The sequence below is a fragment of the Podarcis pityusensis genome (assembly GCF_964106645.2).
Source record: "Podarcis pityusensis genome assembly, chromosome: 11".
NCBI lineage: Eukaryota > Metazoa > Chordata > Lepidosauria > Squamata > Lacertidae > Podarcis > Podarcis pityusensis.
In genome coordinates this window covers 18670596-18697001 of record NC_138036.1, presented here as the reverse complement: position 1 = coordinate 18697001, position 26406 = coordinate 18670596, and the positions used below count along the sequence as shown (strand labels likewise).

Here is a 26406-nt window from a genome sequence, read left to right as displayed (position 1 = left end):
TGTCCCCCGTCCTTGTTTGGCTTAGCCTGCCCCTCCACACCTGACAATTCTTTGAGGCAATAAATTTACATGAAAACTTAGGAGTATCAAGAAAAGGACTGCTTAGCTATGTCTTGCATTGGCTGTCTGGACATAGCTAAATACCTTAAAGCAGGGATGGGAAGCCTGTGGGCCTTCAGTAGTTTCAAAGACTCCAACTCCCATCAGCCCTCCTCTCACCCCACCAGCCAGCCAAGTGGCGATGGGAGTTGTAGTCTGGAGGGTCACAAGTCACCCACCTGACTTAGATGTGTGCATTTATACTTGTTGAATGTGGTGTTTGTGTTATAAAAGGCGAGATAATCAAAGACTTGAGTAGACAGACACAGACTTCTGTACTCCAGTGGCATGCCTGCATTTAATGGTGATTGCCAGAAGAGATTTTGTGCCAGTACAAACAGTTTTGTAAAACATATCGCTGACATTCAGGCTCAGAATTCTAATTCCAACAGAAAGCAATGCACATGAAAACATGTTGAGCAACATAACATGCTTAATATTTTCCTTGACGAAAACCAGGCCTCCCAACTAGCTGTACAGGATAACACCAGGAGGCAAAGTGTAACCCTTTGAACATGGCACACAGACATAAAATCCCCTCTAGCTTTACCTGTTATTTCTAGTGAAGTGAAATCTTAAGGCTAATAGTCCCCCTAGTATTTTACTGGTCATTACTTTGTGTCTCCTCTTTTTTTGTTGAGGTCCAAAAATCAGTGTATTGGTTTTTAAATGTGAGGCACTCTTCTTTTCCCCATGTATTAGTGCAAACTTACTTTCTCCCATGTAACAAGTGGAGTGTATAAGGCCAAACTGAGCAGTCTAACTTCAGATGAGCTGAAACTTCTTTTCTTGCATTCTTCTTCAATCATGGACCCTAAGGCTGTAGACTGTGGTTCCCAGGCACTCACCCATCCAGACACCAACCAAACGGAGACCTAGACCTGCTTAGCTTCTGCAAGGTAGTGGCCTCATGTACCTTTAGACCAGTGTTTCCCAAACCTGGGTCTCCAGCTGTTTGGGGGCTATAATTCCCATCATCCCTGACCACTGGTCCTTTTGCCTAGGGATGGTGGGAATTGTAGTCCAAAAACATCTGGAGACCCAAGTTTGGGAAAGACTGCTTTAGACCCACACCCAAGCAGGGGGAGGGTGGTGTTGAGCAGGGATGGAGAACCACAGGCCTGCAAGCCTCCCTTGTCTGGTCCTCAGGACTCCTCAGGCCACACTTCTCACTATCCTGCTTCACATCCTCCTCAAGTCCCTTTGCTTGTCAGGAACATGCCCTTGAATTAGGACGATGCCTCTCGATTGCTTGTTTGTTTGCTTGCCTGCCTGCCAGATGGAGAAATGTGTGTGGGTATCAGAAGCCTCACATTCCCATGGGTGGAATATAAAACTACTGTACAACAAAGGTAAGACTTGCATCTGTTGTTCCAACTATTTTTGCCCCCAACCCCACCCACCTCTGGCATGCAGCCCCCACACCAGGCTGCCCATGGTGGAATACTGATCATCTCTACGTTCAATCCTAAAACATGCACATGGGCTCAATACGGCACCCGGTCCTGTGTTTCCTTGCTGCTCCACATCTCGTACAGTGGGGCAACCCATAATACAGAAAGCAATGGTAACTAGAACAGTAGAATTGGAAGGGGCCGTCTATTGACAATCGAAAAGGTATTCTGTGCAGGCAACTGGCAATAGTACACTCCTGTAAGCCAAGGGCACTGTACAATGATAAAACATTTAACAAGTCAAAATATTTTAGCAGCTTTTTTCAAGGCTATGCATTTCTTCATGCACTTGGTCACCTCTAACTGATGATGTGTTCATGGCACGGCTGTATGAACTTCCATGGTAGGATCTACTGCCCCCAAATACCTGCAGCCCAAAAATATATGCAATGGCAGTGGCCTTTTTTTTTTTTTTAAGCTGCCACAAGCACACACACAGCAGCAGCTGCATATACATATCCCATGTGGAAGCAGCACTTGCCACAATACTTGCCACTGTACAATGCTTGTTAGACCACTGACAGCCCTGCAACCTCTGGCAAAGGAGCAGCTAGCTGCATGAGCTGGTCCTAGGATTACAACCCTAAACATATTTGCTTGGGCTCCACTCAGAAGCTGCTTTCGAGGAAAGAAATTTGAAGTTGAGCAAAACGGGCAGGGGCCAGAGATGGATGTTTTGAGCCATGATCCGGGAAACGTTTTCCAGATTGCAAGAATTCCCACTATCATAATTAAGGCTGCAAAAGCTTCTTCCTGTTTGCCTGAGACTAAGCTCCGCTGAATACAGCGGGACTTACTTCTGAGTAAACCTGAGTAGGATTGTGCCGAAAGTTTGGATAAAATTTTTAGGGGACTGGATTGTTGGCCTACATTGAAGCCGCTGCATTTTGAGAAGACATTCACAACACATAAACTCTGCTTTCTTGCTCGCTTTCTTTCTTAGTACACACACACACACACACACATACAATACAAGGAACATTTTAAAAAACATAAAAGCCTTTTCCTTTATTTCCCCCAGTGGTTTCATAACATTTTCCTTGTTTGATTCCAAATCCCTCCACTCCTGCCTTAGGAATTCGCTCTGCTATGGCCTGCTGAGTTTGCATATCTGAAAAATAAATTTAACGTAAAACTATCTATCAGCAGGCATAAGGAGGAAGAGAGGGCTGGCAATATTTCTTTTTATATACTTTGTATTAATAACGAACCTTCTCACAGAGAAGAATACAGCATTTTTTAAATACATTCAGTCACGCTATACACAGCCAGAGAAATTCACATTTTTTTTTCACGCCACAGGAGAGATTCTCAATTCCACCATTGACTGGAGCAGTTTACACTGCTTGAACTGCAGTTCTCTCGAAACCTTATTAAGTAATAAGGGAGGGGAGAGGAATAGGGGGTAAGTATGCTTCGGTCATGTCTGGACGGGGAAAATCAGCAACTCTTTCCAAACCCTGGATTTTCTGCAAAACAGTCCTGTGTCACAGGGCAAGGAAAGACAACATGCAGCAGCCTGAACACCTGCCACCACCATACATTCACCTGTTACATCGGCAGAGTCTGATGCATTTGTGGGGTGATCCTTAGTCACCTGCAAGAACTGTGCTTATCACACTCAAATGCACATCCGGTCAAAGTTACAGCTCCACCGCCCAGCTTTTCAGGAAAGATGGCGTACCATCTTTTGCAGCCAGGATGTTTAATTCCACCCCATTGCCATTTCATACCCCAAAGGAGCTCTCTTACTAGATGCCCATTTACAGCTCACCTTGCCCTAAACGGCTACACAGTCCCATTAGATCAGCAAGGCGGCCTTGTTCGGCCTCTGATGTGCCTTAACCACAATGGGCAGAGCAGACCGGATGGCAAAGGCCGGACATTTGCTATGTCCGCTGTACGAGTTCCTTTCTGGTCCTCTTCCAAAGGACCTTCTGCACCTCACAAACGTCCTCCGTTCCTTTATATACATTTCTCCGACAAGTTCAGCGTCTCGCTGGGGAAGGTGACCTGAAGAGAACTGCCCTTTTGAGTAGCGCCGGGCCTGAGTTCGTTCACCAAAAACACCGTCTCCGACTCGTGGCCCTGGGACGACTCCGAGGTGTTTGAGCTCCTCAGTGTCCTTATGGACGTAGTGTCTGACTGGGCCGGGCGGCTGCTGGCCCCTGGCAACAGCATCCGGTCCCCAGCGGCCCCCTCACTCGGCTCCAGTGGGTACAGAAGCGTCTGTGAGGTGCTGCTGACCTCCCTCAGCTCCCGGGAAATGAAGGAGGGTGAATGGGTGGCCGTGGCAGAGGAAGCCCGGCGGCCGTCCGCACAGTTGAAGTTGCTTCCTGAGTGCTGCCGGTGGCCTCCGCCGATACGACAGAAAAGGCACTTGACCTTCTCGATGGCTTTGCTCAGCACCGTCTTGCGAAGCAGGATGTACACCCAGGGGTCCAGAATGGGGTTGACCGATGCGATGCGGATGGCTTGCAAGTCAGGGTTTTGCTGAATGTCCTTCACCAAAGGCGGCTGGTACAACTGGTTCACAAAGACACGCACCTGAAGAGAGATTGCGGGGAGGGAGGGAGGGAGGGAGAGAAATATAAAGTTGATGAGCGAGGGCCAAGCTGACATTTCAAAGTTAACAGCTGGCTTAGCAACCACATATTAAGCAGGCAGGGTGATGGGCAGAGTGAAGGTTTGTGTCATGTCAAAAGAGAGCTGTTTTCAGAACCAGGGTGGGGGGGAAAGATTTCCAGTACAGAGAGAAAAAGAACTTTGTGCCCCGCCTTCTGTGCCATCTAAAATACTGGCATATAAGCAGGCCAATGAAACATGTTATAAGAAAAACTGCTCCCTTTTCCTTATGGGGTATTCCAGAGCCTGTACAGTGGTACCTCAGGTTACAGACGCTTCAGGTTACAGACTCCGCTAACCCAGAAATAGTACCTCAGGTTAAGAACTTTGCTTCAGGATGAGAACAGAAATCGTGTGGCGGCAGCGCGAGGCCCCATTACCTAAAGTGGTACCTCAGGTTAAGAACAGTTTCAGGTTAAGAACGGACCTCCAAAACGAATTAAGTTTTTAACCCGAAGTACCACTGTACAGAGTCTTTAAGTGGGTTCCCTATCAGTAGGAGAAAGTAAGAGGCCAACCAGAGTATATTGAGAAGCAAAGCGGCTAGTAAGCCTGATCTTTATGTTGCAACAGGGTCCCCACTTATCGCACGCAGGAGGGAGGAGAATCCTGAACAATGGTGTGCAAGCCCTTATATAGACTTTTGAAATTGCCCACCCTGTAGCCCAAGACCACCCCCCTAAAACATCATACATACATCACAGAAGGAGGCGGTCTACAGCAGAAATCCTGCCTGCCAGGATACCTGATAATGGTCACTGATTGCATTACCTAGGCAGCCTGGCCATTCTTTTGTGATGGTTAATACTTTAGTTCCTGAATCCAGGTCACAGGCTCACCCTATTCATACAAAAATACACCCTTAAGACAGGATTTGCAAGCAAAAAGACAATCGGAAGGCTTTCCCTCATTTGCCTCCCTTACTGCAGAGGAATATTTGAGGTCATTTGGAGAGTCAAAATGGCTTCAGGATTGCTCTCCATTACTTTTTCAGACACATGGTTCATATATTTAGATATGTGTGCATTTATGAATATTAATTCTATATTTGAGACCTTAAAATTCTTATATCAAATATTTTGTGAATTATTTCTGATGCTCTCTGCACTCCCTGGCGTTTCATCTCTCTTCCCTAATTTAGAGCTCACAATTAAGCCTCTTCCCAGTTTTGTTTTTGTTATTTCAGCCGCCTTCTTTTTCTCTCCCTTCTACAACCAACTCTGCTATTAACTGTTCTGGGTTCGTAAGAGCTGCAGAATGTGGCCTTGAGTCATTTCGGGAGATTCAGCCAATCACCCTAATCCAGCCAGCCTCCTCATAAATATATGTTTCCAAAAACAAAAAAAAATTGGACCCAAACTTCCACCTCACAGGCAAATTCTCTTTCAGGGACAAGCCTGGAACTGTTTGCTCTTTGAGGTTAGAAGTAACTTTTGCTAGTATCTTCCAAGGCTTGAGTATTCCAGGATTTTTATAGGTATATACCCTCCAAATTTTGCCTGTAGAAGCTTGTCGGAGGATATTCTGCTTTAACGACAGCTTGCCTGGAATGAACCTTTTCTTTTAATAAAAAAGAAAGAAATGTACAATACTTAAAATGATGAACGGCATCAAATTATGCAGCTGACATCTTCCCATGTCCTATTTATAATGTTTTACACAAATCCTGGCTGCAATTGGACAGATAGTTTAAAGTTGAACAACAATGGCATAGGATGATGGCCAGATACTTAAAAGGTGTTCATAGGTCTTAAAGACTATGGGCTGTACTTCACACAGAGCTAAGCAAAATGTTTAGGCAGTGCAAGGATTTATCCTTGTGCAATGTGATGTTCTCCCTCTGGGTGCCCCCCCCCATCAGTTCTGGGGTTTCCCCAACCCTTTGGAGCAGATCTGGGGGATAACCCGAAGGTGGGGAGGAAAGGGGGAATATCCCATTGTGCCTGTGCTAATCCATATGCAAGCACAACCTTTTTGTTGAATATCTTCCTAAGGACATGAACCAGCCAAAGTTAATCACTTTGTAAAGTCCTGCTTGGCTTTAACTGTGAAGTGCCGTATTTTTCGCTCTATAAGACGCACCAGACCACAAGACGCACCTAGTTTTTGGAGGAGGAAAACAAGAAAAAAAATATTCTGAATCTCAGAAGCCAGAACAACAAGAGGGATCGCTGTGCAGCGAAAGCAGCGATCCCTCTTGCTGTTCTGGCTTCTGGGATAGCTGCGCAGCCTGCATTCGCTCCATAAGACGCACACATATTTCCCCTTACTTTTTAGGAGGGAAAAAGTGAGTCTTATAGAGCAAAAAATACGGTAATTATGCATGTGCTGAAAGCTTTTATTCAAGTCAACAAGACCTGAAAGCGCTGAACTTTGGGCTTGGGCTACACCCTAAGCCATGCATGTCCAAAGTCCGTTTCAGGGGCCAAATCCGGCCCACCGGTCGATTTAATCCGGCCCCTGTGGCAGTATATGCCCTGGAGGGGAAACCCTTAAAAAAGCTGAACAATTTCAATCCTAAAAAAAGCTGAAGAACTTTGGTTGGCCCTCATGCATGTTCACTTCATCAAATCTGGCTCTCTTTGAAAAAAGTTTGGGCACCCCTGTGACCTACGCGATTGCACTTTTCATTTAGGAATGAGCTGCTAGAGCATAGCAGCTAAGAAACTGAGCTGCAAAATCACGAAGTCTGCAGTTCAAATCTCACCTCTTGCTATAGAGACGAAGTCACTCTCAGCTCCTCACCCACCCCAATCTGCAATGTGGGGGTAAGAATACTGCCCTACCGTACAGGCGGGATTTGCAGAAAAGTTGAAGCTTTCAACACTCAAGAAATGCTTTATAAATGCTACATAGTATTAGGCAGAGCTGCAAACTTCCATTTGTCAGATTAATAAACTAAAGTTTCGGTTGACTAACGGGTGGGTACAAAAATTAATAAAAAGGGACAGAGAGTTAAGGACATTTTGGTGGTGGTGATTGAGAGCAGATTCTACTATCTGACTGCAATAAGTAATGAAAGAAAATAGTTAGCGCTGTCTTCTAATAATGAGTAATAGCTGATTAATAATAGTACTTAATAACAGCCTTTGTTTATTGCACTGTAAATTATCTTACACTTCCTGCAATGCCACAAAAGGCTATTATATCGAACTTTTGGCGATATGGAGATCACATATTGTACATAACCTTGTAGATAAAAGCAGCCATTCCCCACTATCACAAACTTTTCTTAAACACCCACCTGAAGGGATGTGGCTCCATGGCTGGGCATCTGCTTTGCCTAAAAAAAGGTCCCAGGCTCAATCCCTGGTATTTCCCTGTTTTAAACTCTGTAGAACTGCTGGCAATCAGTGTAGACAGCACTGGGCTAGCTGGTCTAAGGCAGCTTCCTAAGAAAGTAGCAGGCTCACATCTTACGCCCTAGGATTTCACTCGCTCTGCTTCTCATTCTATGGAACCAAGGATGCTTCCAGACAAATGTTTCATTGTGGGATTGGTGCTCTTTGCATACGCAAGGTGGGTTTTTTCTTTTCCCCTCAGCGTCCACACAGCATTGTTGGCATCAAAATACTAGCCCAAATTTCACCCCATTTAACTGGCAAATCTGTGCCAGTATTGCATTTGCAAATTCTCAACGACCTGTTTACAGAATAAGCCCCCACCAAGAAGCACCTCAGCTCTACTGGAGCGTAGTTTCTTTGACCTGAAGGTGTTACTGGTTGAATTCAACTGGACGCATTCAGTTCAAACCACTAGGTGGCAGAGAGACTTTGCTTCCAATGCTGCCTTTAGAATTTGCTTTCGGCTTTGGAGGGCTGTAGCCCAAAATGAAAGCTGGTTTAATATGAAGCAAGAAAGTGCGGCAAAAGTCAAACAAAATTAGATTGTGAAAATTAAAGTCACAGGCATCGGATTTGCACCCAATGAGGAGCTCACCACTTACCTGCATAGGAGTTGAAACAACAAAAAGTCTTGTGGAAACTTAACCTTTAACACTTGGCATGAGCTTTTGCGGACCAGCCTTCTATTTCATCAGATGCTCTAGTCCACAAAAGTTTATGCCGTACTAAAATGTATTCGTTTTTAGGGTGCCCCAAGACATTTTGTTGGTTTTGCTGCCAGAGACTAACACGCTGCCCCTAATTATTTAGGAGCTGTTCAGGGACCTCTCTATTTATTACAGTGAGAAGATCAGCCATTGTTGAAGATCAGGGGCTGCCCGCCACTGCTGATCTTTGCAGTAAATTCAAGGGTGTCTCAGGTGAGATCTGGGTGTGCACTTTCAAACCAACAGGGCTGGCCAACGTAGTGCAGAATGTGAGTTTTCAAATATTTGCAAGTACCTATTGCAATACAGAGCAGATGCAGAAGAAATCCTTAGCAGACAAATGGATGTGGAAAGTGTTTCCTGAAAGAGGAAAGTCTGAAAGCTGATGGCTTAAGGCAGCCTTGTAAATAAGCCCACAAAAGTTACTAGCCTACAAAAAAGAAAAAAAGCAACCTACCAGGAGGAATAGGAAGCTCTGTCCTGCTTATGGAAGGGCCATGGCTCAGTGGCAGAGCATCTTCCTTGCATGTAGAAGGTCCCAGGTTCAATTCCTGGCATCTCCAGGTAGGCCTGGGATAAACCCCTGCTTGACACTCAGGAGAGCTGCTGCCAATCAGTGTAGACAATACTGAGCTAGATAGACCCAATGGTCTGATAAACTGATAAGGCAGTTTCCTATGTTCTTCCAAAATGGAGGAGGGGCTTCCCTCTCTGGCAGGACACATTATTTCTACACAGGGCACAGAGGACGGACCCCCAGCCCCCTCACTCGCTTGCATTCAATGCCTTGTTGCACTAGGCAAGTGTTTAAATACAAGGCAGGCCGAGGTGAACCATATTTCCTCGTCTGTGCTACCTTGCATTTACCATTTTACAGAGTGAGAAACTGAGGCAAGCTATGCCAGAAGTCCTCAAGAGAATGCAGATTTGAAACTCAGGTGCCAAATCCAACCGCAGTGTGTTGGCTGTCCAGTTTCATACTGCTAAGGGAGAAGAAGAAAATCACCATCCCATAGGAAATGGTAATCAACCAGGATTATTCCCCTTCCTCCAAAATACCTTTAAGGTACTCTGGATCTCTCTTTCCTTGGTGACTCACCAAAGGATGCATCTTGGCATCTTTTGGGAGCCTGCAACAATTTTCTGTTAAGGCTGAATTCTGAGTATCCTGGTTATAGGTTGTATAGGAGTGAAGTCGCTGCATATTCGCCGCTCTCTTTTTTGCATATGCTTTAACGTACTGCAGTCTTGCAAACAAAGCCCACAAAAATATTGACTGAGCCTGCCTGCCTGCACATGCCTCTGTTATTCATTTGTGGTGTGAAAGGAAAACAAACAGCCTGGATCCCCTAGAGCAAATCTCGCTCACCACAGGTGACAAGCCAAAGACCACAGCTTTTCCTCAGGTTCAAACCCAAACATCTACGGTTTAATTTTTAAAAAATTAGCAGAAGTAGACAGGGCCCTAGAGAACCTGGACCCTAGAGGGCCATCACCAGTCACAGTAGGGCAATACTGGGCTAGAGGAACCCTGTATACAGCTTTGTACATTCACCTCTAAATAAAGAAGAAGTATATTTTATTATTTGGTAACAAATATCTAAAGCAAGGGTCGCCAAACTGTTGTCGTTCACGTGCTGATGGATTCCATCAGCCCCAGCCAGCATGGGATAGAATTAGAGAATTGTAGAGTTGGAAGGGACCCCAAGGGTCATCACGTCCAACGCCCTGCAATGCAGGAATCTTTTGCCCAACCCTGGACTCGAACCCATGACCCCGAGATTAAGAGTCTCATGTTCTACCAAGTAAGCTACCTCTGCTGTTGGATGCTGTAGTGCAGCAACAAGCAGAGGGCTACAGGTTAGCCACCCCTGAGCTAAAGAAACTTCAAGATAAAATTAAGAACCATTTGGAGAGCAACACCCTCCCCCAAAAAACACACACACCCAGCCAGACCAACAGCCACCCCTGCCCCAAAGGGAACCTAGAAGCTTCGCTGTGTGTTCTATGGTACCAAATGCATGGCTACATTCTAGGACAGTCATTGATAAATGTATCCCACATACTCTAGTGAATCTACCTGTTGCACACATAGTTGAAGGCATCCATTTCACCCACATAAAATATGTTACCTGTAGGGCTGGAGGATATGTAAATATATCATCTAAAACCCAAGTTTGAAGTCCATATTGTGATATCGATTCCATTATTTTTGACCGGGTAATATATTGTGAATCATGATGTGTGGGGGCTATGCAGAAATCATAATGTGGGAAAAACTGTGAAACCAGCCAGTGCATCTCTCAATTCCTGCAGCCCCCATTAAGTCTGCCGGCTCAGCTCCCCCCCTGTCTCCTTCTGGGGGCAGTGAATCACTGGCAAAAATCACAAAGCGGGGAAAACTGCGGAGCCCGCCGATGCCTCTACATAGCTGCATCCTTATTTCAGACATTGTGATATATTGGTACATTGCGATGTTCAGCTGGTTATATATCACAATGTTGAAAACCAGGTATTGCTCAGCCCTAGTTAAATGTACGAGGGACGCGGGTGGCGCTGTGGGTTAAACCACAGAGCCTAGGACTTGCCGATCAGAAGGTTGGCGGTTCGAATCCCCACGATGGGGTGAGCTCCCATTGTTCGTTCCCTGCTCCTGCCAACCTAGCAGTTTGAAAGCACGTCAGAGTGCAAGTAGATAAATAGGTACCACTCTGGCGGGAAGGTAAATGGCGTTTCTGTGCGCTGCTCTGGTTCGCCAGAAGCGGCTTAGTCATGCTGCCCACATGACCCAGAAGCTGTACGCCGGCTCCCTTGGCCAATAAAGCAAGATGAGCGCCGCAACCCCAGAGTCGGTCACGAGTGGACCTAATGGTCAGGGGTCCCTTCACCTTTTTTAGTTAAATGTACATCTTACAAATGGGCAGTTCTGAGATGTGGTGCCACTTCTACAGAGTAGGCGTGAGTTGGCAGCAAGCTAGATGTTCACTAGATGTGGCTGGTCCACAAATCCCAGCGGTCATGGCTAATGGCCAGAGACAGCCAGAGTTGTAGAAGGGCAGCAGGTTAGAAACAGCTGTCCGACGAAGTTCTGGACAACCCTCTCAAAAAATGGCCATCTGGCAGCCCTGCTGGTAGATGCCAAAACCTTTGTTTCCAAGCAGTTCCTATGCAAGTCTAAGTGCCAGACACAACCAGATAAGCTTATCTGAATTCACAAATGTCTTCCCACCCACCGCCCTCCCTGTAATTGCACAAATGAAGTTGCTTCTTGCTTTAACACAGCTACTCCAGGGAAATGCAGTCATGGTCTAAATTCCACTCTCAGACGAACAGCTTGTTCGGATAAAAGCGTTCTGATGCAGAGACTGCTGCAGGGAAATATTAGTGTGTATCCAGCTGTTCCTAAAACTCGTACGAAGTTGACACAGCATGCCTGACTAATGCCGATTTTTTAAATAAAAAGCAACCCAGTCAGTCACTAAGCAAACTAGGACACTTAACTCAATAACCTTCCTTTTTATCGCAAAGCTGCATTAATTGCTGGATATTTGTAGGGGCTGTGTGCTAGTGATACCTGCCAGTCGTAACTCTTTGCACACAGTGAAAGGTGCTCATATTTTGGAACCTGGTCGCAGGAGACAACAAATGACTTCATTCCCAAAGGAAGCTCCACCCCGACCTCTTTACTAGCAGGGCTGCTGGTGGAAATCAAACTCAAAACAGTGCGATCCAACCCATGTTTGACTCAGAAGCAAGTTCAGCTGAGCTCAATGGGAATTGCTTCCACTGAAATCCTTTCCAGCAGAGGTGGGGAACCTTTTGCAGCTCAGGGGCCAGAATGCCTTCTAGACAACCTTTTGGAGGACACATTCCAGTGGTGGTTTGGCCTGGAAAAGAGGAGACTGAGAGGGAGATATGAAGGCCATCTTCAAATATCTCAAGGGCTTGTTTTCTCCCACTCGGGAGGGTAGGACTCAAACCAATGGCTTCAAGTTGCAGGAAAGGCACTTCCGGCTAAACACTAGGATGAACTTTCTGACAGTAAGAACTGTTTGACAGTGGAACCGTCTCCCTCCGGAGCTCAAAACAGGAAGGCTTCTATGCCTCAAACATGCTTTTAGAGTTCAACTATGAAGACTCCCATGCAGTACAGACCTCCACGTGGCTGTGTCACCTCAGAATGCACATGAGAATGGGTGACAGAGTACGTCTCCATGTCAAAATCTCCCTCCACGTGGAAAGCTTCCATATCCAGATAAGATATTTAGCTCCCGGTGTGATTCTGAGGTTTTGCAACGCTAAGAAAAGACAGTATTGTGAGCCAGCCTGGAACACTGAGCTTACATACATACCAGTCATTTAAAGCACATTCCCTCTCCAAAGAATCCTGGGAATTTTAGTTTGTTAAGGATTCTGGGAATAATAGTTCTGTGAGGGGTAAACTACATCTCCCAGTATTCTGTTACGGGGTGGGAGGGATGTGCTTTAAATGTGTTGTGTGCAAGCACGGGCTTTAGTTTTTATCCAATACTTTAAGAGAAGGGGTGGTTTTTCTTTTTTCCTGTCCTGACTCAAGGCAAACATTATATACGCCTTACCCAGCAAAGCTTACCATAAAGTGCCCTTTTATAGCAGTTACCTCCCACAACAAACAAAGGAGTCTCCTTCCACCAAGTCTTCACCTGTGCTCATAAAAGTCCCTCTATCACATTCTGATACACGGCTATATATAGCTAGCCAGTTAATATTAAGTGGGAGGCTAGATTTACGAAGTAACCTTTGCCCATAAGAACTTGGTACTTGTCTTACGCAGCCTCCGTGCACTTCCAAAATGTGGGCTGCTATCTCATCAGTGCCAGCTGAAACCAATCTAAAGGGAACATGGGGAGCTTTGTTCAGAAACCCCAGGTGATCATAGATGAACAGAGCAGGGATGTTGGTAGATTCCTAGCTCCCATCAGCACCAAGTGCACAGGGATGATAGAAGTTGTTCAAATCTGCCCCATGTTGCAGGATGTGAAAAAGGGAAAGACTGCTTGCTCTAAAATCAGTGCAAGAGTCCAGTTGACAGTCAGGGCTTCTTTTGAGCCAAACTTCAATAAACAGTCACTTTGGTGGAGGGAAATCACTTGTCACCACAGTGTAAATCACTAAGCTGCTTTTGGTCAAACCAAGAATGGCTTGGCAGAAGATCAGATCTGCTCCTTCAAATGCAAGATACTGTTATTCTTAATATCTCAGCCTAAAGGAATAAAATGCCTGCCTCTCACCAGGCAGATCTGGGTTCAAATTCCTGAGTTGGTCTTAAGCCAGCCATTCTCTCCTATGGGGATCCTGTGGTCCTCCAGATGTTGTTGGACTTCATCTCCCATCAGGGAGCTCTGCTGGCTGGGGCTGATGGGAGTTGGAGTCCAAAATGTTTGGAAGGCACCAGGTCGAAGATATAAATCACGAGAAACTCCTTGTCATAACTTACCAGAGTGAGGACATGATGCAAATACATTGTTGCTGCTGTTTCCAAAAAACACATGTAATAAACCCTATTATGACATGATCTCATTCAGCAGGGAATGTGCTGTTTGCTAAATATACACCTCCTTGGGTTTATTACTTGCCTCTTCACTTTAAAGGTACGCTAAAGGCCTTCATTCAATGTTTGACCATGAATATACAACAATTTCAAATGTGTGGAAGCAACATGCTTTTATTTGTATGTGTGCTCTTTTTAAGTGGCTGGGGAAACCCAGCCAGATAGGAGGGGTATAAATAAGAAAATTATTATTATTATTATTATTCTGTTCTTAATTTCTTCCAGTTTTCTCTCAGATTTTAGCCAAGTAACTTGACTCTTCCATTGCTTCAATAAATACAGGGCACTAGTTTCTGAAATAAGTTCAGTAGGGGGGTTCTCCCACTAATTACATGCATTTACCATTAAACTACTTTCATATTCATTAGCCAGTTTAAATTGCAAGGCATAACTTAGTCTGGTGGTTTTTCGTTTAGTTATCTATTCCCCATACTTTTTTTATTCTTTTGCTACAAGCATTGTGCGCTAGATTGCCTGTGTCAGCCCTGTGAGGGCAGAGTTGTCCTCCGCTGTGGGACCGCTCCTCACACAGTAAATAATTTCACCAAACTTCACAGCTATGTAGTAACCGTTGCATCACCAATGCCACAATCAGCCTCAACTTTCCCCAAACACAACATACATTCAACATGCATGAGTGTTGGGTTTGGACCAGAAATACTTAATTTCAAATCCATATTCATTCATTAAGCACACGGGGGGGGGGGGGGTCTTAGGTAAGTCACTTTCTCTTAGCCCAATAGCATAGACAGACGATAGAGATAGATAGATAGATAGATAGATAGATAGATAGATAGATGATAGATGATAGATGATAGATGATAGATGATAGATAGATAGATAGATAGATAGATAGATAGATGATTGAGCTAGCACTGGAGTAAACTCAGGTGCCCTCTAAATCAGATGCAAACATTTTCAATCAGTGCATCTTTTCCTTAAAAAAGAAAGAAAAGAAAGTATGCACCTCCAAACAGTTACTGGGAAGCAAACCCTGCAGAATTTATGTACCCATGTTTAGAACTCACCGACTCTTACACAATTATCCCATCTTTGTATCCAACTGCTGTTTCCAATTGACAATCTGGACAACCATGTCACACGTCCTGTTTCATTTTGGAATCTCAGATGGATTTAATAAGAATATAAATAGCTTTGCTGGATCAGAACAAAGGTCCATCTAGCCAAACAGCCTGTTCCCACAGTGGCAAACCATCTTAACCTTCAGTGCTTCCCGAAGTGTCTCTCTTCCCTGCCCCTGCCCCCCATACTCTGTATCCTGGTAGACCCACCACTGGGCTGCCAGGGTTTTGCTATCCATTAACTTGTAGAACTCACCCACACCCTCCCTTGCATCCTACGGCATGCACAGAGGGCTTGTTCTCTTGATTTGTGTGGGATATGGAGAGAGGTAAGAAACAGTGGGACTCTCTGCTGCTGTCTCTTACCTGCTTGAAAAATGCAGTAGAAATGAGACCTAAGAGGTAGGCATCAGTGTGGTACCAGTTGTCTGCAAGAGGACACTTGCCCTGGAGAACTGGCAAGCTGGCAGATGCCTGTTAAAGTACAAGCCTATACATCTTAAGAGCTGGGACAGTTCTGAACTGTTGCACATCAGGCTGCAGGTCAGATTATTGAATTTTTGATACAATAGGTATCAACAACATCTTCCAAGAGATAGATAGATAGATGATAGAGATAGATAGATAGATGATAGATAGATAGATGATAGATAGATAGATAGATAGATAGATAGATAGATAGATGATAGATAGATAGATAGATGATAGATAGATAGATGATAGATGATAGATAGATAGATAGATAGATAGATAGATAGATATAGATAGATAGATATAGATGATAGATAGATAGACAGATATTTCTTAATATCTTCAAAACAAGAACACTAGTTTTACTAGTTGCAACAGAGCTTTTGTAGAGCGATTGTATCCAAAACTATAGCGGTCCCCAGCATGCAGTCTGAAATGGTACAGTCCGGAATTCTCTCATCTCAAAATGTGTAGGAGGCACCAGCACGGCCCACTCACTATAGCTGAACTTCTAGGACCAGCCACTGGCATTTAGAATATGTTTAGGTGGAGAAACAGGCATTCCAATTAGGGCCTATTAATACACGTTGCAACAATGTCAAAATGCTTGGGTTATTCTATTGCCCAAGGAGTCCATCTGCTGCTGAAACAAAAACAGGCTAGTGCCTGGGCAGTAAACAAAGTCTATTTTCACTGTTCAGAGTTTGCTTTTTGTCCAAAAGCACACAACTCGGTAGACTCAGATTCCCTCTGTTTGTGAACGTATTCTACTTGAAATGCCCTATGACCCAAGATGTTTTTGACTCAATCCATTCCATGTTTTCAAAGGATGCTTCTTCCTACACACAGAGACCATCTCCGCCCACGAAGGTAGAACACACATGTGCCTCTTCTGCTGAGGCAACCTTTGCAGAGCACCGACTGCATGCCTCTCCTATGTGTCCATTGCACTTTCCCCCCCTTAAATGGAGATGGTTTCGGTGTAAGAAAAGACTGTGCAATGCAGCCTCTGGTACAATCCCTGTAAACAGCACCGCATGCAAAGGTGTCCAGTTACACACCGGAAAACACCAGCCGGACAGCTTGTCAAGTGCTAGTAACCCAGACCACAGCTGGATTATGCTAGTTATGTAGCAAAACTGGCCTGACTTGTAAAAGTATACCATTTACCTGAACAGTTCAGGATTGTGCTCAGCCCAGTCCTCTTTCCCTCTTAATTATGAGCCTCCCTGGTTTTGCTACACCCTCGAGAGGGAGTTATTTCAGAATGATTATCGCCTACAATAAACTCCATTGCACCAAGCTGGATTCGCCATACTTCTCCCCTAACAACAACGGCTTAGCTCCCGGGGTGAAAGGGCGGGGCGATAAGCAAGTATGTGCTGTCAGTTGTTTGTTTAATGTACCCTTGCCAAGAAAGAAGTAGTTTGCCATGTTTCATTGGTTTCTGTTTTATTGGTACAAGTCTCAGCTAAGCTCACAACTGGTTTTCCCCACCCCCCCCCCGGCACACACCTTCACCCTCCCCACCCCAGTCAATGGGGAAAGGAAGACAGGCACTGGTCTTTCTTTAAGGGTGTGCTTTTTTCTAGAAGTTGAAGGTTTACCTCCTGACATCAAGCACACAACTGTTACTGAAGCAATCTGTGCAACAATAACATCTCTGCATTTCTCAAAGGGAGATCTTCTTTTTGGAACCAGCTAAAACCAGCAGACTGCAAGGCGCAGACTGTGAATGTTTCAGCCTGAAATCCCCATCCAGAAATATTTATGCAACACATGTATCACTAACAGCTGGGGATTTTAAAAAACACCTCAGCAGTCATTTTATTCTCTGGCATGTGAGTGTCTCTGCAAATTTCATGCTAGCCCTATAAACATGTAGAAATTCACCCAACTTCCCGTGCTGGCCACAAACCTTGTAGTTTCAGTAAGTCTGAGGTTAGGAAGTATCTGTGTGTGCATGTATGTTTCTATGAGCTTTAGTTCAAGCAACGCATCGGTATAGAATTCAAGTATTATATAACTACTCCATGTGCAGGGCTGCTTTTATATTTGGGGAGCTATTGACAATTCATGGGGCACAAAGGGACTTTTCAGAAACTGGGCTTCAATTAGTTTCTCCCATACACCCACAGACACACCCACCACTTAACTTTGAGTGCAATGTGTATTTCACATTTGGACTGGCCCACAATGTGCATTTAATGTCTCTTCTGCATCCTGTCCCACGTGAGCAGGTGACAAAACATTAACATGTGACACAAAGAGCAAGTTCAAAGGTGCTCCTTAGTTTCTTTATGAAAATGGCCACAGTCTTCTCCTACCCCGCCTAGGAATAAACAGTGTCAAAGAAGAAGGCTGGGGACAGAGTCGCTTCCTTCTTTTCCCTTGTGGATGGCAGTGGGGGGGGGGGGGGCGTTGAGAGAACATTTTAGATCACCTGCATGGAAATATCGCCGTTAGGAACCTCCCTTTCCAACCACAGAAGCAGCCTTTGGCATTTTCTGCTGTGGGGAATCTGTAGCTGCAATGACGAAACTGGAAAGAAAAGGCTAAGCCAACGTTACTCACCACGAGAGGAATGGAGCAGATCAGCACAACCAAGGAGGTGGCAATGAGCAAGATGACCATTTGGATCTCTGCGCCGGCCATGCGCCGGAAGCTCCTGCGCCGGCGGAAGTCCGACAATCGGCTGGCGGTATTGTCCGTCCCCAGGGAGGTGCGCCGCATGAACTGTCGGTGCATGCGGATCAGGGCCATGCACACCAAGACATTGGAAACCACGGTGACCATGATCAAGAAGGAACTGAAGCCGGCATACATGTAAGAATAGGCGGCATGCGTGGAGACGTTGGTCCGCCAGTCTATGAAGCACCAAGTCTGGGGGTACTGCAGCTTTGTGCTGCCCAAGCCCATGCTCGGCAAGGCACAGAAGAGGACGTTGGAAACATAGATGGCAAAGAGCGTGAGCGCTGCCAGCTTCTTATCCACATAATGGCTGTAGAAGTACGCGTGGTTGATGGCTAGGTACCTCTCAATGGACATTGCACAGATGATGCTGAGTCCAGACAGTCCAAAGAAGAGGAGGATGAAGGTGCTGTATTCGCAAAGCGGTTGGCCGCCTGGCCACTCGTTCTTCAGGTATGTGGCGATCGTGACCGGGCTCACCAGGCAGGTGCCCAGGAGGTCCGTGACGGCCAAGCCGCACACCAACGTGTAGAAGGTGGTCTCTTTCTGCTCCTTCCTGGACTTGCAGAGCACCACAATGGCAATGAGGTTCCCCACCACCCCAAAGATGAACATGACAGCGGGGATGGTCAAGGGTTTGCTGCCCTCAGGTGCCCCTCCGGTCCCATTGGAGGAGCCGTTGGCAGAAGGCAGCATGGTGGGGTTGAAAGACATGGTGAGGCTGGGACAATCGCAAGGAGCCAACTGGGTCAAAGAAGAACAAAACGGCAGCAAAAGTCAAGAGTCCCAGATTTCAGCCGGAAGAGGATGGAAATCCAAATCGGAGAGAACTGAAGAATCCTGCATTTCAAAGGCAGAGCTAGGAGAGCAGATGGTGGAAAGGCGGCAGGCTTTTTCGGAGAAATTCATAAAGTAGGGAGATTAGAAAAAAGGTGGCCAGTAATAGCAAAAAGAGCTCTTAGAAGCCGAGTGCAATTTGGCTAGCCAGCAAAAGATGCCTTTTCTTGCATAAAAGCGTTCTCGGTTGTCTGTTAGGCTGGCTTTCTTTTCTTGCCAGGTCTCGCGCTTTTCAAAGTTCAGCTTGCAAACTGGTCTTTGCCTTCTGCCTCAGTGGGACTTTCCATCCCTCTCTTCTAGTTCGGCCAGTCCCCGCCCACCTCACTTGTCACTCCGATGCAAGTCTTCACCTACGTATGCATATGCAATATGTCAACATGAAATGAATCCCCTCCTCTCCAATATACATATACACAAAAATAATAATAATCCGAACTGTATCTCCTCCAAACGCTTTGCCAAGTTCAAAGCCGATCCCCGATTCAAAAAGCTTCGACGCCCCCCAGAGCCCTTCCGTGGCTTCGGAAAGTCCGTCTGCCGTTAGCAGCGGTGGCGACTCAAGTGTCCGCTGCGCGTCTTTTTCTTTTCAGCGGCGCGCCGGGAGCAGAGAGGCGCAGCCGGGGCGCCGGGCGTCTCTCTCTCGGGAGAATTCATCAGCCGCCTTCCGAGGGCAGCTGGGAGCCCGGCGTCCCAGGCAGCCAAGCCGGGTCGAGGAGCAGGAGGAGCGCGGGGACGAGAGAGACGGACAGACTCGCTACCCGGACCCGGCGCCCGCGCGTCCTTTCGCCGCTGCTGCCACCATGTGCTCCCGCCGCCTGGCTCGCGGATTACTCACTCGCTCGCAGCGCCGTTTGCAAGTTCGCTCCTTCGAGCTCCTCCAGTCGGGGAGGCAGCTCGGCCCGGCTCCGCCCAGCCCCGCGCCCCATTGGCCACGGGGCAAGTGGGTGCAGCCCAGCCGCCTCGGGAAGCGCCCGGAGGGCCTTTCCCCGCGGCCGCTCAGGAGCGAAGGCGGCGCGCTCGGGCTTGCCAAAAGCGCACAGAGAAGGCGCGGAGCGCGGGAGCTGGTGGACGCCGGAGAGCGAAAAGGGCGCCTTCCCTCGACAGTAGAAACGGGGAGGAGGGCGGGTGGGATCCTCCCTCTCCCTCTAGCTAAGTCCCCCCCGACCCCGATCGCCAGCCTCCATCCTGGCAAAGGATGGGTGCAGCCCTGCCGTCCCTCGAGGTCAGCAGAGCGAAATCAGTAGTGTAGGGCGAGCAAGGGCCGTGGCGCGCCTGAGCCTCTGCGCGTTTACTCTCAAGTAAAGGCCTCGTCGATAATGCAAATGGATCGGGTGCGTCCCTGCTTTTTCCCTGTGGCCTCCATTCAAACGAAGTTTTTCCGGCACCCCCCCGCCCCGCAGGTCTGCAGTTGGGAGTTCGGCACGTGCGCGAGAACGTTTCGTCCCCATCCAACGATACTTTGCGCGTAGAAAGCTAGCATGTCAGCAAGAAAGGTTTAGGAGCTTATTTAAAGGTTTGGTTCTTTTCTAATCATGCAAAGGGACTTCAGCCTACCCACAGCAAAGAACCTTGTTTGCCATCCACCAGCATCTGTACCGTATAGTTCAGCCACACAGACTTAGCTGTGCCCGCAAACTAATACACAAAGGGAGAAACAGGACGGGGAATGGAGATTTCATGCCACGTTGAAATGCACAGACTCTCGCCTAAACCTGAGGTGCTGCAGTCCAGGGAACATATGATTGCTACCGCTTGCTTCGGGATACCCCTTTCCCTGTGCCCTTGTGATCGATTGAACAGTCCAGCAAAGGCAATGCAGCCAACTTAATCTTCTGCGTGCTGACTTGGAAAGACAGCTTGCAAGAGAATCAAGTGGCAATACTTCCCTACCCTGGTCTGTACTGTCTCATACTGCAGACACAAGTTTGTTTTTATTTCAGTACCGTTCTGTGAAAAAGTTTCCGCATACAAACACTAAGCTGAACCTTTCCCGCTGGCAGGCTAGTTTCGCACATAATCGGAGGTTTTTAATGTCATTGCAATGCCTCCCTCCCCGATCCTGTGAAATACTCAAACATGCCATCCTCCCCCTGCAGGGTGAAGTGGTATAGTCCAAGGAAAGTGTTGCTGCTTGATTCTCCTCCTGCAAGTATAAGCAGGACTTAGAATTACAGAATTGTGGAGTTAGAAGGGACCATGAGGATCATCTGATCCAGCATTCTGCAATGCAGGAATCTTTTGCCCAACGTGGGACTCGAACCCAAAGCCTTGGGATTAAGAGTCTCATGCTCTACCGACTGAGCTGTCACAGAATTAGCTTGTCTTAACTTGATTCGGCTGGACTTCTAAGGAAGTGCAGATAGGACTGCAGCCTTACAGTCACCATATAGAATTGGGGGCATTTAGCAATGGCCTCCTGTTTTTAACTATTAAATATGGAAATAGGGGTGGTTATATTCAGCGCAAGTCCTACTCTGAGTAGACCTATTGAAGTTAACAGACATTGCTGATGGAGGTTCTTTAATTTCAGTGTGTCCAGGTAGACAGCTGACTACTCTAGGTGCTTCATTATTATTACTACTGTCATATTTCATTGCAATATCCGCTTCGGACGAGAAGAACAAAATAACATCCCAACACATCTCTGCAAACGTAAGAGGTTGGAGCATGGTGCTGATAATGCCAAGGTTGCAAGAGGAGCCTGCTGGATAAGGCACATCTATTTTCACAGTGCAGAAAGTCTTATAATCAGGACCCAAACACAAAAGCACATTCCCCTTCTGCAATTTCCAGAAACAGGACTCTTTATTTTTACAAGGAATACTTGTGCTACGTTATAGGTCTTTGCTGCCTTCAGCACCCTCTCTTAATAGGGCATGATCCAGCCACAGATAAGCACTTTTGATTGCTTGATTGTCCTGTTGATTTCAATAGAAGAGTTAGGCATGCGCTTAAAATCTTTCCCCCTGAAATAAATGGGGCTTAAAGTTGCTGAGCTTTGGGTGTGCGCAGACTCCACTCACCCCAAGCTTCGCACTGCAAAAGCTGAACCTGAGACTTTGAGGGCAAAGGCCGCAGCATATACCCTGCATGCGAAAGGTCCTGTTCTCAGCATCTCCTGTTGAAAGGACTGAGGTGCACAGGATGTGAACACCCTCGGGGCCAAACTAGAAGCTCTTGCTCTGGGGCCAGCACAGGTTCAAATTCAGGAAAAGGGATTTGGACTAAGGCTGCATACACACCACATGTTCAAAACATATTTTCTCACACACAGAAGGAATCCTGGGAACTGTAGTTTGTTAAGGGTGCTGGGACTGGTAGCTCTGTGGGCAGTAAACTACAGCCCCCAAGGATTCTTTGGGAGGGTAGATGTGCTTTAAATGTATGGTCTCTATGCAACCTAAATTAGGTGTGGCTAGCCCTTCCCTGTTCTCGAAGCTACCAACATGAGTTTGACCAAACTGCGGGAGGCAGTGGAAGACAGGAGTGCCTGGCATGCTCTGGTCCATGGGGTCACGAAGAGTCAGACACGACTAAATGACTAAACAACAAGCAGCCCTTTCTTGACCCAAGGATCATGTTCATCTTCGACCAACCCTCTAGGGCCTACATGTCGGTGGGTGTGGACAACACACACACACATACAAACATACAGGACCTACAATTCTCCCTTGTGCAGATCTTTTTGTTTTATTTCTTTATTAATATTTTAGTAAGAAAATTCCAGTTATAGAAAATAAAGTGCAAGTAAAACACGAGAGAAAAAAGATACAGCATGGTGCAATAAATAGAATCAGTTACACTATCATATGTTATTATATAGATCTAGAAGTACCATTGTCCAACTATGATAAGTGAGAAGGGGGACATTTGCATCCCCATTCCTGCAGAGAGAGTGCAAGAGAGACTTTAAACCTAACAGAGATCTGATGGCGATGGAAAACCATGAATGAAGAATTCTGATCACGTGCAAAGTAGTTTTGTTTTTTTAAATGCAGACGGTGATGGAGTGCCACACAGCTATTAAAAGCACAGGTATCTTGACAGATACCAACAGATGGCAATTTTGGCTGTAGTTACATTTTACAGCCGTGTAATTTGCATAGCTGATGAAGGGAGCGTCCCTTAGAAAGAACACTCCTGATTATTATTTATTTCAAATGTCCCATTGCATTTGAAGCAAGCTCCGGGGCTGAGGCATAGTTCAAATTAAGCCTGATCCACGTGCAGTTTCGAGGGCTAGGCTTGAGCGGATTACCTTTGAAAACAAAGCGGATATTTAGGGAAGGGGTGGGAATGGCAGTCATGTAATTCCTCCAGGGCAGGTATATTTCTGGCCAGCTCACTGGTTTGGCAAAGTTTATACATCAAGAGTGAAGCTACCTGATGCAGCCACATGCTCCCTATCTGTGTACAGTGGTACCTTGGGTTAAGAACTTAATTCATTCTGGAGGTCCGTTCTTAACCTGAAATTGTTCTTAACCTGAGGTACCACTTTAGCTAATGGGGCCTCCCACTGCTGCCGCACCGCTGCCGTGCAATTTCTGTTCTCATCCTGAACCAAAGTTCTTAACCTGAGGTACTATTTCTGGGTTAGTGGGGTCTGTAACCTGAAGCATCTATAACCCGAGGTACCACTGTACAGTATGTGGTCTGAACCTCCCACCCCTGACTTGAGTTTTCTGGAATTCTGTTTCCCGGCAATTTTTTTCTTTCCTTTAATGAGTTTCACTTCACCAATAAGCTTTATTTAAATAGGACGTCATCCCAGATACGATGTAAAATGCTGCTGAATCCATAAAAATAAACAATGGCCCCAAAGTGGAAACAGTATATGAAAAAGATCTCAGTACTGTTGCGCTGCAACCCATTAAATTATTAAACTCGTAATAATGTGAGCACATAAATATATTATCGTTCTTATATTGTTCCCAGCAACGCATAAGGCTGTGCTGCGTCCCATAGCTTTCCTGAGAAGTTTTGGCTTGGCCATAGCCTGCCCTGTGCCCAATAAGTCTCAATAGCCCTGCTCACACATTAGGTTGCTGACATGCTGATAGCTGCCTGCCTTGTTCATAGCTCCGCCTGTTAGCTTGCAATTCTATGCTCAGTGGCAGAGCATCTTTGCACCCAGGCTGCATCCCTTGCATTTCCAGGAAAGCTGCTAAGCGAAGATGAGTCATTGGTTTGTCTCATTATAAGACATCTCCATGTGTTCCTATGGTTGAATTCAGTGGCATTTACTTCTGAGTGAGGGACGCGGGTGGTGCTGTGGGTTAAACCACAGAGCCTAGGGCTTGCTGATCACAAGGTCGGCGGTTCCAATCCCCGCGACGGGGTGAGCTCCCATTGCTTGGTCCCTGCTCCTGCCAACCTAGCAGTTCGAAAGCACGTCAAAGTGCATGTAGATAAATAGGTACCGCTCCGGCGGGAAGGTAAACGGTGCTTCCGTGTGCTGCTCTGGTTCGCCAGAAGCGGCTTAGTCATGCTGTCCACATGACCCGGAAGCTGTACGCCGGCTCCCTCGGCCTATAGAGCAAGATAAGCACCACAACCCCAGAGTTGGTCACGACTGGACCTAATGGTCAGGGGTCCCTTTACCTTACTTCTGAGTGAACATGCATATGAGGATCAGGCTGCAAGGCCCTACATTGCACCAGTTCCCCTTCTGCTGGGGTCCAGGTAGTGTGCTTTTGCAGCGTTGAATAAAACAAATGTCATAGGGCGATGCTGGAATAAGTCCCATTTCCCTTAGGGGGAATGTGTGCTGCTAAAGGTGTGTACAGGTAGCGATGACATGCCTTGAAATTAGCTAACGAGGAGGTGGAGAGGATGCCACTTCTGCGGGTGCCATAAAAGGGAAAGACGGGCATGTGGAAACTGAGGTTGCTCAACGTTTCCCAAGAGCCAAAAAAGTGATCTCAGCTTTCTAAGACTGCCAAGAAGAGAAGTGGCAGAACTCCTGGCAAAAATAGTCAAAGCCCCAAGCAGTCGACTTTGGTGGTTTCTGTTGCTGAGATGAGATCAGCTTCCCACTGCAGAGTGAGCATCTGCACTCGATGATCCCCTTCATTTGGCAGAGTCTCAAGAATATTTTAATTATTGTAAAGTGTTGCTAAACATGAGGAGGGTGGATATGCATGGCAGAAGAGAATCGAGACTTTTGTTCGAGTGGGAACATCACTTACTGCACTCCTGATAAAGGTAAAGGACTGCTGGATGGTTAAATCGAGTCAAAGGTGACTATGGGACATGGCCCTCATCTCACTTTTCAGGCTGAGGGAGCCGGTGCTTGTCCACAGATGGCTTTCCGGGTCATGTGGCCAGTATGACTAAACCGCTTCTGGCGCAACCGGACACTGTGATGGAAGCCAGAGCGCATGGAAATGCCGTTTACCTTCCCGCCGCAGCGGTACCTATTTATCTACTTGCACTGGTGTGCTTTCGAACTGCTAGGTTGGCAGAAGGTGGGACAGAGCAATGGGAGCGCATCTTGTCATGTGGATTCGAACCGCCAACCTTCCGCTTGGCAAGCTCAAGAGGCTCAGTAGTTTAGACCACAGGGCTACCCATGTCCCCACACTCATTGCAGCTTTACAACACCAGACTCTTGGGATGAAAAGATTGCATTGAGTGTAGAACGTTGCTGGTGGCTCAAACTTACCCACATTTCTAAGGTGATTTGCAGCCCAATCCTGTGCATATTTGCTTGGATGGAACAAAGCCCCACTGTGGTAATTCCCATGTATGTTTGCATAGCAGGGCTTCAACCTTATGCACACATAGCTGGGTGTCAGCCCTATTGACTGTAATTACGTGTTTATCTTAAGGCCAGAGATGGGGAACCAGAAGTCCTCCAGATGTCATTGGACTCCAGATCCATTAGCCACATCCAGCATGGCCAATAGTTAGGGATGATGGGAGTTGTAGTACAATAGTGTCAAAAAAGCCACAGACTCCATCCCTGCTATAGTTAATGGAATTCCTGGTTGTAACCTGCAGAACAGTTAACATAGAATCATAGAATTGTTGTTATTATTGGTCTTTATTGGCATAAGGAGAGACATCACCTTGCCAACAAAGGTCCGTATAGTAAAAGCTATGGTTTTCCCAGTAGTGATTTATGGAAGTGAGAGCTGGACCATAAAGAAGGTTGATCGCCGAAGAATTGATGCTTTTGAATTATGATGCTGGAGGAGACTCTTGAGAGTCCCATGGACTGCAAGAAGAACAAACCTCTCCATTCTTAAGGAAATCAGCCCTGAGTGCTCACTGGAAGGACAGATCGTGAAGCTGAGGCTCCAATACTTTGGCCACCTCATGAGAAGAGAAGACTCCCTGGAAAAGACCCTGATGTTGGGAAAGATGGAGGGCACAAGGAGAAGGGGATGACAGAGGATGAGATGGTTGGATAGTGTTCTCGAAGCTACCAGCCTGAGTTTGACCAAACTGCGGGAGGCAGTGGAAGACAGGAGTGCCTGGCGTGCTCTGGTCCATGGGGTCACG

At 46.5% G+C, this 26406-nt stretch overlaps 1 protein-coding gene across 1 annotated transcript; it reads right to left on the bottom strand.

Moving 5' to 3' along the window:
• Positions 1-370: 370 nt before the first annotated feature.
• PTGER4 (prostaglandin E receptor 4) lies at positions 371-19723 on the bottom strand. Its single transcript, XM_080972868.1, has 2 exons — positions 17947-19723; positions 371-4100 (listed from the first exon to the last, which is right to left on the bottom strand). The coding sequence occupies exons 1-2, from the start codon at positions 18775-18777 to the stop codon at positions 3519-3521; spliced, it is 1413 nt and encodes a 470-aa protein (XP_080828994.1). The 5' UTR covers positions 18778-19723; the 3' UTR covers positions 371-3518.
• Between the last annotated feature and the right edge of the window lie 6683 nt (positions 19724-26406).